Source organism: Phocoena sinus, chromosome 5 (assembly GCF_008692025.1).
Source record: "Phocoena sinus isolate mPhoSin1 chromosome 5, mPhoSin1.pri, whole genome shotgun sequence".
Taxonomy (NCBI): Eukaryota; Metazoa; Chordata; class Mammalia; order Artiodactyla; family Phocoenidae; genus Phocoena; species Phocoena sinus.
In genome coordinates this window covers 2,233,791-2,248,506 of record NC_045767.1, presented here as the reverse complement: position 1 = coordinate 2,248,506, position 14,716 = coordinate 2,233,791, and the positions used below count along the sequence as shown (strand labels likewise).

General features: G+C 57.4%; 1 protein-coding gene across 1 annotated transcript; it reads right to left on the bottom strand.

The window, feature by feature from the left end:
• Nucleotides 1–8,418: 8,418 nt before the first annotated feature.
• MSANTD1 (Myb/SANT DNA binding domain containing 1) lies at nt 8,419–14,716 on the bottom strand. Its single transcript, XM_032633564.1, has 3 exons — nt 14,341–14,716; nt 10,075–10,350; nt 8,419–8,659 (listed from the first exon to the last, which is right to left on the bottom strand). The coding sequence occupies exons 1-3, from the start codon at nt 14,592–14,594 to the stop codon at nt 8,419–8,421; spliced, it is 771 nt and encodes a 256-aa protein (XP_032489455.1). The 5' UTR covers nt 14,595–14,716.

Below are 14,716 nucleotides of genomic sequence, written 5' to 3'. Positions count from 1 at the left end.
GCAAGGTTGATTTAACATTTGAAATGCAACCCTTATAATTCACCACATTATCAAAATAAAGGGAAAAAATCTTGCAATTATCTCAATACATGCAGAAAAAGCACTTGTCAAAATTCAGTACACATTTGTGATTCAAAACTCTAAACAAACTAAAAATAGAAGTCAATTTCCCGAATTTAATAAAGAGCATCTATGAAAAACCTATAGCTAACATCATACTCATGGGTAAAAGACAATTTTCCCCCTTAGCTCAGGAATGAGGCAATGATGCCACTCTCATAACTTCTTTTCAACATTGTCCTAGAGGTCCCAGCCAGAGAAATAAAGCAAGAAACAAAAATAAAAGGCATACCTGTTACAGGACAAGAAGCAAACTGCCTTTATTCACAGAAAACCTGGTTATAAACCTGGAAAGTCCTAAGGCACTTATTTAAAAAGCTATCAGACTAATAAGCAAGTTTGGCAGGGTTGCAAGCTACAGATACAAACGACAATTGTATTTCTATATACTACCAACAAATAATTGGAGAATTTACATACTGAGGAATAGATTTAATAAAGTATGCATTAGATTTCTCCAAAGGGAGAGATATATCTCTTTCAAAAATTGCAAGATTCAATATTGATTGGTAAACATGTCAATGTTCTTCAAGTTGATCTATAGATCTATGCTGTGTCAATCAAAATTCAGCAGGCTTCTTTTGTGGATACAAACTGACAAGCTGATTTAAAATGTATAAGGAAACGCAAAAGACCTGTAGTAAACAAAACAATTTCAGAAAAGAAGTAAAGTTAGGAAGATTCACACTATCTGACCTCAAGACTTTCTATAAACTACAGTCAGTAATCACGATGATGTGGACATTTGACCAGCGGAACTGAACGGAGTCTAGAAATTAGACCCACTCGTGTTCAGTGAATTGATTTTTGACAAAGGCACCAGGAAAATTCCGTGGGGGGATGTGTTGAGTAACTGGATAACCATGGAGAAAAGTGAACCTTGATATCTGACTCACATCATACACAATAATTAATCTGAGTTGGATCAAAGATCCAAACATCATCACAGCTGCTAGAACAGGATGTGGGAAAATAAATTCATGACCTTGGTGAAGATTTCTTACGCCACAAAAACTCTAGCCATAAAAGAAAAACGTTAGGTTATTTTGATTTATCAAAAGCAAACCTCTGCCTACCTAAAGGCACCATTGACTTATACTTTCCACCCCGGTGGTGTCACAGGTCTGGATGGAATCACTCCCCCACCCGCGCCCACACACTTCAAACAACTGAAAACTGGACCAAACACGTGAAACGATCGTTTTCGGACACTGGACTGCAATCCTTGAGAGGAGAGACACCCAGATCCCTCAGAGGAAGCTCCCCGTGGCCCACCCTGTGGGCGCCAGGGTGGGGTGGGCTCTGGCCTGGGGGGGAAGGAGCTCGGATCCAAGCGGGTCGGGGGCTGCCGGTGGGCGGACCCGGGCCCGGGATGCATCTTCAGGAGGGAAATACACTGAGCTTGGGGCCCAAAGTCCGGGATGCAGGCTATAGTCCACAGGACCGGGTACGCCCATCACCTCCCAGCCTCCGGGGCGGCCCCAGAGCATCGGCCAGCCCGCCCTGCGCCCCCCAGCACGGACGCCTGCGGCCGCCCCCTCCGCACAGTGGTGGAGCGTTACTATCCTTGGCTGTAACCTGAGCAGCTGCCCATTAAAATTCCATTAGTTTCGAAGGCTTGAGCTGTAGTTGATATTTCTAATTATTGTGAAATTAAACTTGTCCCTATAATTTAAGGATAATTGCAGGAGATACCAGCTGGCACCCTGGGGAGCCGCACTGTTCCCGGAGAACGTGGAAGGTCTCTTGGAAGTTCTCTGAACAGGAAAAGACGAAGGCGTTTTGGAAAATAAGGGAGGTGGGGGTCAGGCATGAAGCCGGAATCTAAATTTCAACAGTAATGGGCTTTTGTGAGCTGAGCTCGTGGCCTGCGGGGCAAGCAGCTGGGGAGAGGCGGGCCCCCAGACCCGCCGGCAGCCTGAGCTGTGGGCTTGACAGGAGGAGGGTGGGTGCAACGGATTAACGAGGAATCGGCAGTGGAGGAGTAGTAACACACCGGTGTAATAAGATGGGAAAGTTCCAGAAGCTGGTGGAAAGCTTGGGGGGCGAGGCAGGCATTGAGGGCACTTTGTGGATGTGAAATGATGACAGCAGCTGAAGCAGGAGGGAGGGCGGGGTCTGTGTGCCAGGCCCTCCCCGGGGAGCGAGGCCCCCACGCTGACTGTGGCCTCTGAGCTGAGAGCAGCCCAGGTCCCCGGGGCCCTGCCCACACCTGCGGCCCTCCTGGCCTCCCCTATCCCGACTCGGGGACCCCGTACACGCATGGTGTGAGGGGCCTTGGCCCTAGGAGGCTGCGCACCCCCCGGGCTCCCCTTCTGCTGTTGGGGCCTTGCTCAGGGTGCCAAGAGGGCCCAGCTCTCACCAGGGTTCTGCACAGTATTCCCCCCATCCCCCCAGCGCTGCCATCATGCCTGTGTGTGTCTGCCTGCCAAGGTGGGCCAGGTGGGTGGCAGTCTGGCCACCACGATCCCCGTGACATGGCGCGTGCCACGGCTTTCCAGAGGCAATGGGTAGGCCCTCGTGACCCCTCTGCCCCCCAGTCAGCTGCCTCCACTTGGCTGGTACATGGTTCTAGGAGCCGCTGTTGCCAATACCTTTCCCCTTTCTGGTACTAAATTCTCTGTTAAAATTGAGTTTGGCTGCAAAAACAGAGGCTGGAAATAACACTGACATGGGATGGAATTTTATTTCTCTCTCACATAAGAGAAGCCAGGCCCACACAGCAGCTTCACGGTGCAGACAGATGCCAGGGCCCTCGGTCTTTCTGCTGTGTTGGGCTTGTGGCTTTCATCCTCAAGAGGGCCTCATAGTCCTGGAAGGCTGCTGGAGAGCCAGACATCTCCTCCATCTCCCCTGTTGCTGGGCAGGAAGCAGGAGAAAGTGGGGAAAGGGCAAGAAAAACCCACATACCTGCCTATTACTTTCTTAAGGAGGTTTCCTAGAATTTGCACCTAACTTCCTCAGATGCCTTACTTGCCACCCTAAATTGCAAGGGACTTTGGTCAGATTTAGTTGGAACATTGTTGCCCAGAATAATATAAGCATTTTGCCATTGAGGAAGGAAAGCATGGATACTGACGGGCCTTTAGCAGGCTCTGCCACGAGGGAGGGGAGGGAGGGTCTTCGGTGCATCGTCTGTTACAGGGGAAGACCTGAATCAACCTTGACACCGAACAGCATAGATCTGAATGAAGGAATCGAGGTCTGTCCTCAGCTCCTCAAGGGCAGGGACACAGCATCACAGCACCTGAGCCTGAGCAGGTGCCCCCAAAATGCCGTGGAACCGGTTCCCCGAAATGGCTCACGTGGCCGGTTACACTGCACCAGACAAACCGGAACAGCTGAGACAGCTGTGTCTCTCCCCTGCTGCGTCGATGCCCCTAACCCCCCACGACCGCAAGCCACTGCGGCCTTCAGAGCATCCTGGCCTCCCCTTCACTTCCGCCTTCCCAGCCTCACACAACCTCACCCTTGACCCTGGGACCCTGGGACCACATCGGGTGAGGAGTTCTGGCCAGCACGGTTCCAATGGAACACTCCAGAAGACAGTGTCAGCTGCCTGGGGCCCTCAGAGGCAGCACCTGCTGGAGAAGGGTTAATTCTATCAAATCTTGGCCCTCGAGTCCATGGCTTAATCTGCCGTGTGACCAAATGGCAGATACACACAAAGCACTTCAGTTCCAGGCCTGAGGGGAGGTTGGGGAAAAGCACGTGTGCCGCTGTTTGAGCTGCTGGCTGAAAAAATACACACACATTTTAATGCAACAACTTTTTACTTGAAGGAAGGACTGATAGAAGCTCCGAGTATTCAGACCTGGCAGACATTTTCTTGAAAACGACAAAGTGAGCCTGTCCCTTCAAGGAAAACGGAGTGTTTGTGACCAACAATAAAATTCAAACTTTCATGCAAAGACTGGGATTGTGAAAAACCTGCATCCGCCACCATAAGCTCGCCAACTTACCAAACTAAAGACTTTTCTGCCGAGACCGATGGTGACATTCACAAAAGTGACACTTTGATACATGACTGTCACCTCCATTGCTTGGTGATCCGTTATCTTCCAAATGCCCAGTGTGTGATCCCACAGGAAACAAGTGTGCATAAGGACTGGTCCAGGCGCAGGACGGACAGATGGATGCCAGTAAGACAGTAGTGAAAGTTCATCGATATGATTTCAGACTCCACGTTGCAACCAGCCTGAGAGGGACCACCGCTTGTTGAGTTTGGGTGTCGTCACGAGGAAGAAGGTCCGTGACCTGAAGATGTTATTAAACCTTCCTTTCTTTCCCAAACGTGTAACCGTGTGAGTCTGGATTTCCCAGATTCTCTCACATTTTCCAACCAAGCCTGTGCCACAGAGGACGCTGACCTCTCTGAAGCCAGAGATTTGAGGAAATGTGACATGCTGCCACTCTTCTCGCTAAAACTTCTTGTTTTGGAAAACATATTTTCCATGTAATTGTTACTTAGGTTACCATGGTAGTGAGTTTATTGTTATTTTGAAGTGAATATTTCTTAAATCTTAGGTTTAATTTCTAATAAGGTACTCTAACAGGTATTAATATTGGCAGTTAGAACCCACATAAACGAAAAGCTCTTGGCATCTTCAATAATTTTGAAGAGTGTTATTTATGGGGGTCCTGAGGCCCCGGATTGAGAACTCAGCCCTGGGCTGGCACGTGTGGGAACGGCCCGGCTGACGAGCTTTACTAGGAAATGCCAGATGGCTCCTCGGAACGGTTGCATCAGTCTATATGGCCACCGGCCGTGTCCGAGTCGTTTCTTGACGTTCTCCCCATCTCACGAGTGTGAAATGCATGTTCGCATTTAATTTCATATTTTCCCAATGCCTCCTGGAGCTGAGCACGTCTTCCCACTTTTATCGGCCTCGGAGATTTTGCCCTATTCCATTTTCATGTGAATTTTAAAATAATTCCACCCATTTCAAAACAAAGAAGTGCAGTGTTATTGAGAGCAGAGTTGGGATTACATTAATAAAATTATATTATATTTTGGAGTTTCTGGGATCTCTCCACATGCTCAGATATTGTCTTAAATGTTCTTTTTTTGGATAGGTAAGAAGTGGATTTATTTAGAGAGATACACATTCCATAGACATAATGCAGTCTGTCTCAAAAGGTGAGAACAGGGCTTCCCTGGTGGCGCAGTGGTTGAGAGTCCGCCTGCCGATGCAGGGGACACGGGTTCGTGCCCCGGTCCGGGAAGATCCCACATGCCGCGGAGCGGCTGGGCCCGTGAGCCACGGCCGCTGAGCCTGCGCGTCCGGAGCCTGTGCTCCTCAACGGGAGAGGCCACGACAGTGAGAGGCCCGCGTACCGCAAAAAGAAAAGAAAAAAAAAAAAAAAGTGGTAAGACAGCCTTGGGAGAAACACACTTCACATACAGAGTGTGGGCCATCTCAGAAGGCGGAGGCCTGTTTTACATTTTTCAATGAGACCGAATAGTTTTTCTTCATATAATCCTATACCTTTCTGCTTAAATCCACTTGTAGATATTCTATAGCTTTGAATCGTAACTGTGAATTTTTCCATCCGCATATTTAACGGGTTTAAGGTAGTTTAATGTGCTCTTGATCTTTTCTATACTTTCGTGATCTGAAAATAAAGGTATTTTTAATTTCTTCTTTTCGTCTCTTATCCTGCTTATTTTGTTTGTCTTAATGCATTAGTGCTAAGTGTCAAGGAACAAAATAATAATGGTGAAAGTGAGCACATCTGTCTGGTTCTTGATTTTACTTGTCATCGTTAACATGTTGTTTTGCTGAATCTTATCACATGTTTTAGCATTTACTGATATCGCCACTTTTCCTTCCTTAACGGACCAATAACCTGTAGAAGACATTGGAAAGTGGCTGAAGACACATTGTTTATGAAGGGCGCGACCTGGGCGGTTCTCAGCTGAGTTCCGCTGGACCCTAAATGGCTCTGTCCAGACCAAGGACAGGGATAAGCTGATTCCACCGAGGACGGAGAAGGGACATTAATTACAAACTCTGATGGAGAGAGCAGGGAAAAGAAAACAGACCAGATTACCTCTAAATACAAATGCAAAAAAGCAAAATTACATGTTGTAACTGAGGCCTCGCGGTTTCTGAAATACTGATACTTCGTGACCCTGATTCTAGGAACGCAAAGATGTTTAAGGTGAAGACTCTGCCCCATGACTCGATCCACCCCTCCTGGAGGGCTTCTGGGCATGACCACCCTCGTGGGGTCGGTTGCCTGTCGGGGTTCAGTCCAGACCCTCTCAGGCCCAGCCTGGCCGGGGCCTAGTGTCAGTTGAGTGAGCTCTCGTGCCGGTGCCTTGTCTAAGAGCTAGAAATTCGCCAGGGCAGCCCCCAAACACAGGCCTTCAACATGAGGCGCCTCCAGGCTCTGGGCCTCTGTGGTGGATGCGGGAGCCACCGTGCACACCCGGCAGCGCACTCCCGGCAGCTGGGGCTCGTGGGAATACTTGCAAGTTGACACGGCAGGGCTCCACCCCTGCTGCAGAGCCGGGTAAACATTCCCCAGACACACCACCTCTTCAGTCCCAAAGTGCAATGGTTTGAGTCCACAGCACGTGCTCTCCGAGGGGATCCCGCTGGGCCGTCCCCGCCCTCCACGCTGCACAGGACACCCAGCCCCTCCCTCCAGCAGAGAGGCGTCTACACCGCCTGGCTCACCGGGGGTGCTCTGACACCAGCAGAGCCCTGGTTACTGGCTGGCTGCCCTCAAGGGTCATGGAGGTTCAGATGAGCTGGTGGCTGTCACACAGGGAGACTGCGGCAGCCCCCTGCAGGGCCCCGGCTTCCACTCCCCACCCCTCAGCCCCACAAAAAATCCCAGCAGTTTGCTGAGCGACAGTCAGAGGAGCTTTTCTACCCCACCCACCGTGTCTCCTCAGAACCCTGCTGTGTGGCAGCAACTTGCTAGTTCAGGGGTGAACCAGGCATTCCTTGTAGAACAGAGAGCAACGGGGGTGGGGCCGCAGTGCACCCTGCGAGGGGATCAAGGCGACAGGATGGGGACTCCCCCGGCAGTCCAGTGGTTAGGACTCTGCGCTTCCACCGCACGGGCCCCGGCTTTGATCCCTGGTCAGGGAACTAAGAGCCCCCACGCCTCACGGCGTGGCCCCCACCCCCCAAAAAAGGTGACAGGACGAAGCCCTCCACACTCCAGACAGAGGACGTGAAGACCGTGACGGGGTACTCTGTGCTTTGGACAAACAATCAGGCCCTCGGACAGGTAGACGTGTATCTCAGCAAGTTTTAATGAATCCGGTTCTTCCCATACAGAGAAAAGCGCTACAGCCATTAACTGAGACGTCTGTTCTTTGTGACTAGCTGTGACCTTTCACTGGGACCTGACTGCCATATCTCCTACCAAAAGTCACATATCAAGAGGCTTCTTTCTCCCCACTTTTTTGGAAGAGCGTCCTCAGAGCTACGGAGTGGCAGCGTCCCAGGCTACGTCCCCAGGGAGGCCCTGAACAAAACGTAACCCCCAGCTCTCCTGTGGTGCCTTCTTTCAGCCACCTGGGCCCGGATGAGACTCAGGAGGAATTGGGGGGGGGGGGGGGCGCTCTGGAAGGGTTTTCCTGCTGGCAGATCTCGCAGTGCTGAGGCTCCCACCCCCAGCCCATCTCCCTCCCGGGGAGGCAGCCCCTGGATGGCTGCCGGCTATGTGTGCCCACGGCCAGCCCGGCCCTGCCCTGCCAGCACTTCCACAAGCTGCTCTTACCTGGCTTCTCCACTCACTCGCCTGCCTGCCCCCCGAGGGTCAGCTCCCTGAGGCTGGGCCTCGTCTCATCCCTGCTGCATCCCTGGGCAGAGATGGTGGAACAGGACAGGGTGTCCCCAGCGGGCAGGGCCACCGCTGTTATTAGCGCCGTCGGGACGCCCGACGTCCCGGGGGGACAGATGAAAAGGCCGCCGAAGGCGGTGCGGGCCTCTGGGGTTGGCCCGGGTGTTCGAGGCTCTCAGGGCCGACGCAGCAGACCCAGGGAGGGGGACACACCTGCCCCCGCGCTGTGTCCACCCGCTTCGTCTTGGGAGGGACCGCCTGCGCCTCCCTCCAAGGCTGCACCGTGACCTCCGCTTCCAGGCAGTGATGAAAATGACACGTTTAACATCAAAAGCCGTTCCGAGTACCGTCGACAGTGACGATACTGGAGAGCAGATTCCGGGAGGCTCTTCCCGGGAGCTGCCCTGCACTGAGCCCGGGGCCCCGGCCGCGTGCCCGGGGGGCTTTAACGCTGGAGGCCGAGGCGGCGGCGGCGGGGGGCCGGTGGGCGGCCTAGACCCCGGACTTGGCGATGATCTTCTCGAGCAGGCTCATCGTGCGCTCCTGCAGCTGCAGGCCCTGCGCCTGCAGGAGGCTGTGCTGGTCCAGCCCGCGGCGCAGCTCGCGGCACGTCTCCTCCAGGGCGCGGCTGAGCCGGCGCTGCTCCTCCAGCATGGTCTCCAGCAGCCGTAGCTTCTTCCTCTGCCAGTGGCCGCCCTGTCCCTTGCGTTTCTTCACGGGCCGCTCGTCCGACCTGGAAGGACAGCGCCAGCGTGTGGACGGCTGGCCACGGAGCCCGGGCCTGCCCGACCCTCCCGGCCGCCACCGGGCACACGGGGTGCTGGGCTACCGTCCACGCACATGAGGGCCGGGCCCTCCCACCACGAAGGGGGCGCGGGCTTAGGAGGCGGGGGTTCCCTGCCACGAGAGCACCCCCAAACCCGCTGAGCTGGGTGGGCGTGCCCTGGGCTCTCTGCTCGGGGGTGGGGCATCCCGGGTCTAACCGGCCCCCACGGGTGGGCAGGGAGCTGCCAAACCCCACCAGGCCCCAAGATCCTGCCCGTCCCCAAGCCCAGGCCCTCTGCTTCTGTGCAGAAGATTCGTGACCCCCGCCAACCTCAGGGGCAGAGAGCAGAGCTCGGCCCCGAGAGGGAGAACAGCCCCACGTCCCAGTCCTGGTGCAATGCCTGAGGCAGCTGTCAGTCTGGGAACTGGGCTCAATCCATGGAAACAACTGTCCGTAAATCTCAGACTTCCCTGCAACTCGGCCTGGCCACCAGCAAAGGCATTTCTGTCTGGGGTCTTTGCTGAGAACAAACGGAGCAGCAGCCCCCCAGACTGGGGGTGTCAGACTGGAGGGGCCCCCGGAGATGCCTTCCTCACCCCACCCTACTCCCATCTGACAGACCTGAGACCAGGCTCAGGGGAGGCAGGGCCACGGCTCAAATCCACACTCTTCCTGTTCTCTCCCCCACTGGCCAACTCCTATTCATCCGTGAAAGCCCAGCCCAAACGTCACCTCCTCTGGCTCCCCGGCCCCCACACCACAGGGGTGTGTCTCCCGCACACCTGACTGAGGGTATCTTTAGGCAAGGTCAGCACATGCCTGGCAGGACGCCGTGGACGGCAGAGGGGCTGCGTCCCCCCACTGCAGCCAGGCTCCGAGCACACCCTGGAGGCTCAGCCTGACACCCCCTCCCTGGTGCTGAGAGACCAGCCGGCCCGGCCAGGCCAGGGAGAAGGGGACCCCAGGGCACAGTCTGCTTGGGGTAGGGGGAGCGCAAGAGCCAGAAGCTGAGGGAAGGCGGGAGCACTCGCCTCCAGTCCCAGCCCTCCTTGGAGAAGGTCCTGATTTATCCCCATTTCACAGAGGGAGGCTGAGGCCCAGAGAGATCAAGGACTTTCCACACAGCTAAGCGGTGACGGAGCAGGAGATGCACCCAGTCTGTGGACACGACAGCCCAAGCTTCGGGAACCACCTGCCTTCCTGTCTCTGGCCTCCCTGCCCCTGGGGCTGGTGCATATACTACCCGGGCTTCCGCGGCCGGCCCGGGCCAGTAGAGGATGCCGCCGCCAGGACAGCCCCCTCGCGGCCCTCAGCCCCCTCTCCGGAGGGCGGGTGCCCGGCCCCGCTGGTGTGGAGGCAAGAGAGGGAAGCACACACACTACCTGAACTTAAGGGACAGTAAGCTGGAGGAGCTGGCGGAGCCATCGTCCTGGAAGCGGCCTTCGTAGGAGCACTGCTTATACGGTAAGTACAGAGGGGTGGACTTAGCAGACGGCGACAGGGACGCCTCGGTCTGGGACGTGGAGGGCCCCGGCTGCTGGCCGTCCGGCAGTTTGCCATCACAGGACTCGGGGACCTTGGCCAGAATCCTATCAATGGCTAGGTAATAGGGCCAGTCGGGCGGGACGGACTCGCTATCTGTCATGCATTTTAATTTCCTGAAACGAAAGACACAAGAGCCAAGGGTGAGAAACAGCTGCTCCCGGCCCTGCCTCGCCCGGCCCTCGGCGGAGGGGCACTCGGGGGCTCCGGACCTGGGGGAGCCACGTGGCAGCCAGGCCTCCCCAGAAAAATCGGCCAGGCCCCAGGGCCAAGGTGACATGGGACTCAGCAAGAAGTCGGGCTCGGGACCTACACCACCTTGGATGTTGGAAAGGATGCACGTGCCCCAGCGTGAGTGCCGGGACCTTGGGCTCATTCATCCTCTCTTTGCTTTTCTGGAATTTCTAAACTCTCTGCAATGAACAAATGCTGCTTTTTAACAAGTTAACCGGCAATAACCAAATATATGGTATAATAACAACATGGGAATAAAATGTAACATGATGTGTTATGCAAACGTAAACTACGGTCATATAATAAACGCGCTTCTCTAAAGAGGACGCCCTGGGGAGCAAGAAGCTCAGAAGGTAAGAGCACAGGCCTCAGTGTCCAGCACATCTGAGTCTGTCTCTCATCTCCATCGCTTTGCTGTGTGACCATCAGCAGGTCCATTAACCTCTCTGAGCCTCCATTTTCACATCAGTAAAACGGGGATGATCAAAGTAAGCTCCTCACGTGGCCGTCACTCTCGGGAAGATTTAAGAAGACAACGCCCGGTGTCTGGCAAACAGCAAGCTGTCAGATATTCTCGGCTGAAGGTACCAGGAGGACCCGGGCTGGGCCGGACGGGGTCCCTTCCCACACTGCCTGGCATCCCCCATCCCCACTCGGGCCCCAGGCCCAGGGTCTGCACTGCACAGCTCTGCCCAGTGTGGGCCTGAGCCCATCCGAGGCCCTGCACCATGCTCCCCTCCCCTGCAGACGGAACCTGAAGGTCCCTGGGCCTTGGCTGTCCCCTGGGAGGTGAGGGATGGGGAGAGGCGGCCGCAAGACAGCTGGGCAGCACCAGCCAGGCCAGGAAAGAGGCCACAGGGTTTCCCGGGCCCCTGGCCTCAGCTTCCAGCCCCCATGTTCCTGCCCCTCGCTCTTCCTGCTGTGGGGAGGCCTTTGAGCAACAGAGCGCCCCGTGGCCAGATGGCCTCTGTCTCTGACAAGGGGCTCCCCGCCAGGGTGTGGCCGCCGGTCACACTGGTCACTGCAGATAACGAGCTGACCACCTGAAAGAGTGGCCCCCCGCAGAGGTGCGTGGCTCAGGGCAGCAGGCAGAGGCGGGCCAGGCAGGACGTGCCCTCCAGCAGCACCCAGCAAGCAGACTGTCCTCGGCAGGAAGCCCGGGACAGGCCACGTGGGGACGAGCAGGCCGCTCCGGCTTCCTGACCACGGACCACCGTCCGTCCCGCGGAGGGCAACACGGACATGGGCACAGCGGGTGGACGATGGTGCTCGGGGCCCAGCCCAGGCCCTCCGCAGGCGTCCCCCCCAGCTCCTGGTCTGTCAACTCAAGCCAGCCCACTCCTCAGAGAAATAAGGAAAGGCCCGCCCTGGCGTGGGGAGCACCTGAACGGTGTGCCAACAAAACACCCCCCACGGAACCTGGCCACCCCCAGGCTTCCTTAACCAGCATTTTTTTTTTTTTTTCCGGTTACACTGAGCGACTTGCGGCATCCTAGTGCCCCAACCAGGGATTGAACCTGGGCCGCGACAGTGAGAGCGCAGAGTCCTAACCGCTGGACCGCCAGGGAATTCCCCCGACAATCTTAATAGATAAAAAGCTGTCTCCGGGGCTTCCCTGGTGGCGCAGCGGTTGAGAGTCCGCCTGCCGATGCAGGGGACGCGGGTCCGCGCCCCGGTCCGGGAAGATCCCACGTGCCGCGGAGCGGCTGGGCCCGTGAGCCGTGGCCGCTGAGCCTGCGCGTCCGGAGCCTGTGCTCCTCAACGGGAGAGGCCACAGCAGTGAGAGGCCCACATGCCACACACACACACACACACACACACACACACACACACACACACACACACACACACACACAAAGCTGTCTCGGAACTTCCCTGGCGGTCCAGTGGTTAGGACTCCGTGCTTTCACTGCCGAGGGTCCAGGTTCAATCCCTGGTCGGGGAACTGAGATCCTGCAAGCCCTGCGGTGCGGCCAATAAATAAATAAATAAATAAACAAACAAGGATTGTTTAAAAAAAAAAAAAAGCTGTCGTGAAAAAATAAAGTCTCTGCTGTGGGAGGCTCTGGGTGGCGGGGGGAGAAAGAACCAGTCGTGCAGCTAAAGCGTTGGCCTGTGAGGGGCTGTGTGGCCTTGGGCAAGTCCCTCTCCTGCTCTGGGCCTCTGTTTCCCCATCGGTGTACGGGAGCTGACAGATACCACGGTGTGCAAGTGCTTCCTAAACTGTGAAGTGCTGTCCGCGAGGGGGCCCTGGGCCCTCTCAGCCATACCCTCATCTCCTGTGGCCTCTGGGGCCCACATCCCTCTTCCAGGAATGGAACAGAATCCCTCCCCTGGGACTCTGAAGAAGCTTTCAGGATAAATAATGAATGACCCGGCTAGACACCAGTCAGGGCCCTGGAGCTATGGAGTCAGACAGGAGCCCCGTAAGACAGCCTACGTCACCTCCGCAGCTCCCTCCTCACCGGGCGGGGGCGGGTGGGGGGGCGGGGGGCAGGTGCGCCTACGTGCTACTCGGCCCTTCCGTCAGGAGCCGGCGACTGGAATCTGACAGACTTTACCTAAGCGACTCCTCGGATGCCTTTGGACCCCAGCAGCCGCCTGTTTTCCACCCCGGGGCCTGGCTGGGGGCCAAGCTGGGGGTCAGAAATGGGCCTTCGGACAGGCCAGGCTCAGGAGCTCCAAGGACCAGAAAAAGTTAAATGGATGCAACTGAAACAGCCTCTGGTTGCCCAGGGCCCTGGGGAGCCCCTGCACGTCCCCAGGCTCCAGACGGGCCGGGAGCGTCAGGACAGGAGGGGTGAGGTCTCTCCTTGCTTGTTCGAGGTGGGCATGGGAGTCGGGGTGAGGGTCCTCTCACCCACGGTGTGGCTCAAGGTGCCTGAGGCCAACCTGCAGGGCCTCGTCCACACGCAGCTGTGTGCCCCTGCCCACGGCGGCCACTAGGAGGGCCAGAGGTGGCCTGGGCTGGGACCAGCTGGGTCCCGGCACGGCCCCCTAGACGGCACCCTCCCCCCACCAACACTGACAGGCTCTCAGGGGCTGCCCAGGCCGCCCCCAGGGCCCATGCTCTCGGTGCCACTCTCCCCCTAGAGCCCAGCTGCTGCTTGACCTTTACCTGCCCTGACCCACGCCACACCTCTGACCTTTGTCCTCCCTGTGACCCTCTCCTCACCGTGAGCCCCTGCAGATAGGCCTGGCCTCACACTCCACGGTGCTGGGCACGTGGGGCCACAGGGCTCCGTCCGGGACGCCAGAGCTTCCCCTGCCGGAGCCACGCGCTTGGCCCCGACCGGGCTCCTCCCACGGCAGCCAGGGCAGGGGGCCTCCTCCCGGGAGTGGACCCTCCTGGGCACTCAGGGCTTCCCTGAGCCCCCCACGCCCCGCCCAGGCCCCAAGGCCAGCGCTGTGCTGTGCTCACAGCAGGCTCAGCGGATACTGAAGGTGACAGAGCGGCAGGACAGGCCGGGTCGCGGGCCTGGCGGCTGAGCCTCCTCCGGCCTCAGTTTCCCGCCCACACAGCAGCACCCGCCACCCTGTGGAGCACAGCCAAGCCTGGGGGGCCGAGTGGGAGTCGCCCGTGGGCCTGGGGGCTGGTGCCCTGGCCGAGGCCTGGGGAGCTGGGGTCAGCCCCAGCCCGGCCCTCCTGTGCCTCGGTTTCCCCCCTCCCCTCCCCCATGGCTTCTGCAGGTCCCCTCTCACTTACACAAAGCCAGGACTCCCCCCCGCCCCCCGACTCAGCTCTGGGGATGTCCCGGCCAGGGCGGGGGCGGGGGGGGGGGGGGGGCGGTGTCCCTGTGCAGACCGCCTGCCCAGCCAGCCTGGGGCGCCCTGGGGCTCTGTGGCGGCGACAGCGGTGGCCGCGGGCCTACCTGTACTGGAAGGTCATGTTGGTGATCTTGATCTTGATCTCCTCGCCCAGCCGGCGCTCGCCGGTCATCTCCAGCAGCTTGCTGGCCATCTTCTCGTACACCTTGGCATTGCGCTTGGTCTGCTTCAGCTCGTCGAAGAACTCCTCCCAGACGAGCATGAGGCCACGCATCTCCGCGTCCGTCCAGTTGCGGGCCCGCCGGTGCTTCTCCGTCTGCGAGGACACGAGGCGGCCGGGCACCTCGGCCGCTGCCATGCCGGGGGCACCTGCGGGCTTAGAGAGCGCGCTCGGGCCGGGCCGCGTGGGGCCTGCGCACCACGGCGGCGGGAGCCCCGCTCCTGGAAGGCAGCTCCTCGCTCAAAATGGGGCCTACATCT

Bases quoted from the DNA above. Each gene is read 5' to 3' on its own strand.
- MSANTD1 (XM_032633564.1), bottom strand. From the start codon at position 14,594: ATGGCAGCGGCCGAGGTGCCCGGCCGCCTCGTGTCCTCGCAGACGGAG. The intron at 10,351-14,340 runs GTAGGCCCGCGG...CTTTCGTTTCAG, and splicing joins AACATGACCTTCCAGTACAG to GAAATTAAAATGCATGACAG. The intron at 8,660-10,074 runs GTAGTGTGTGTG...CTGTCCTTCCAG, and splicing joins TTACTGTCCCTTAAGTTCAG to GTCGGACGAGCGGCCCGTGA.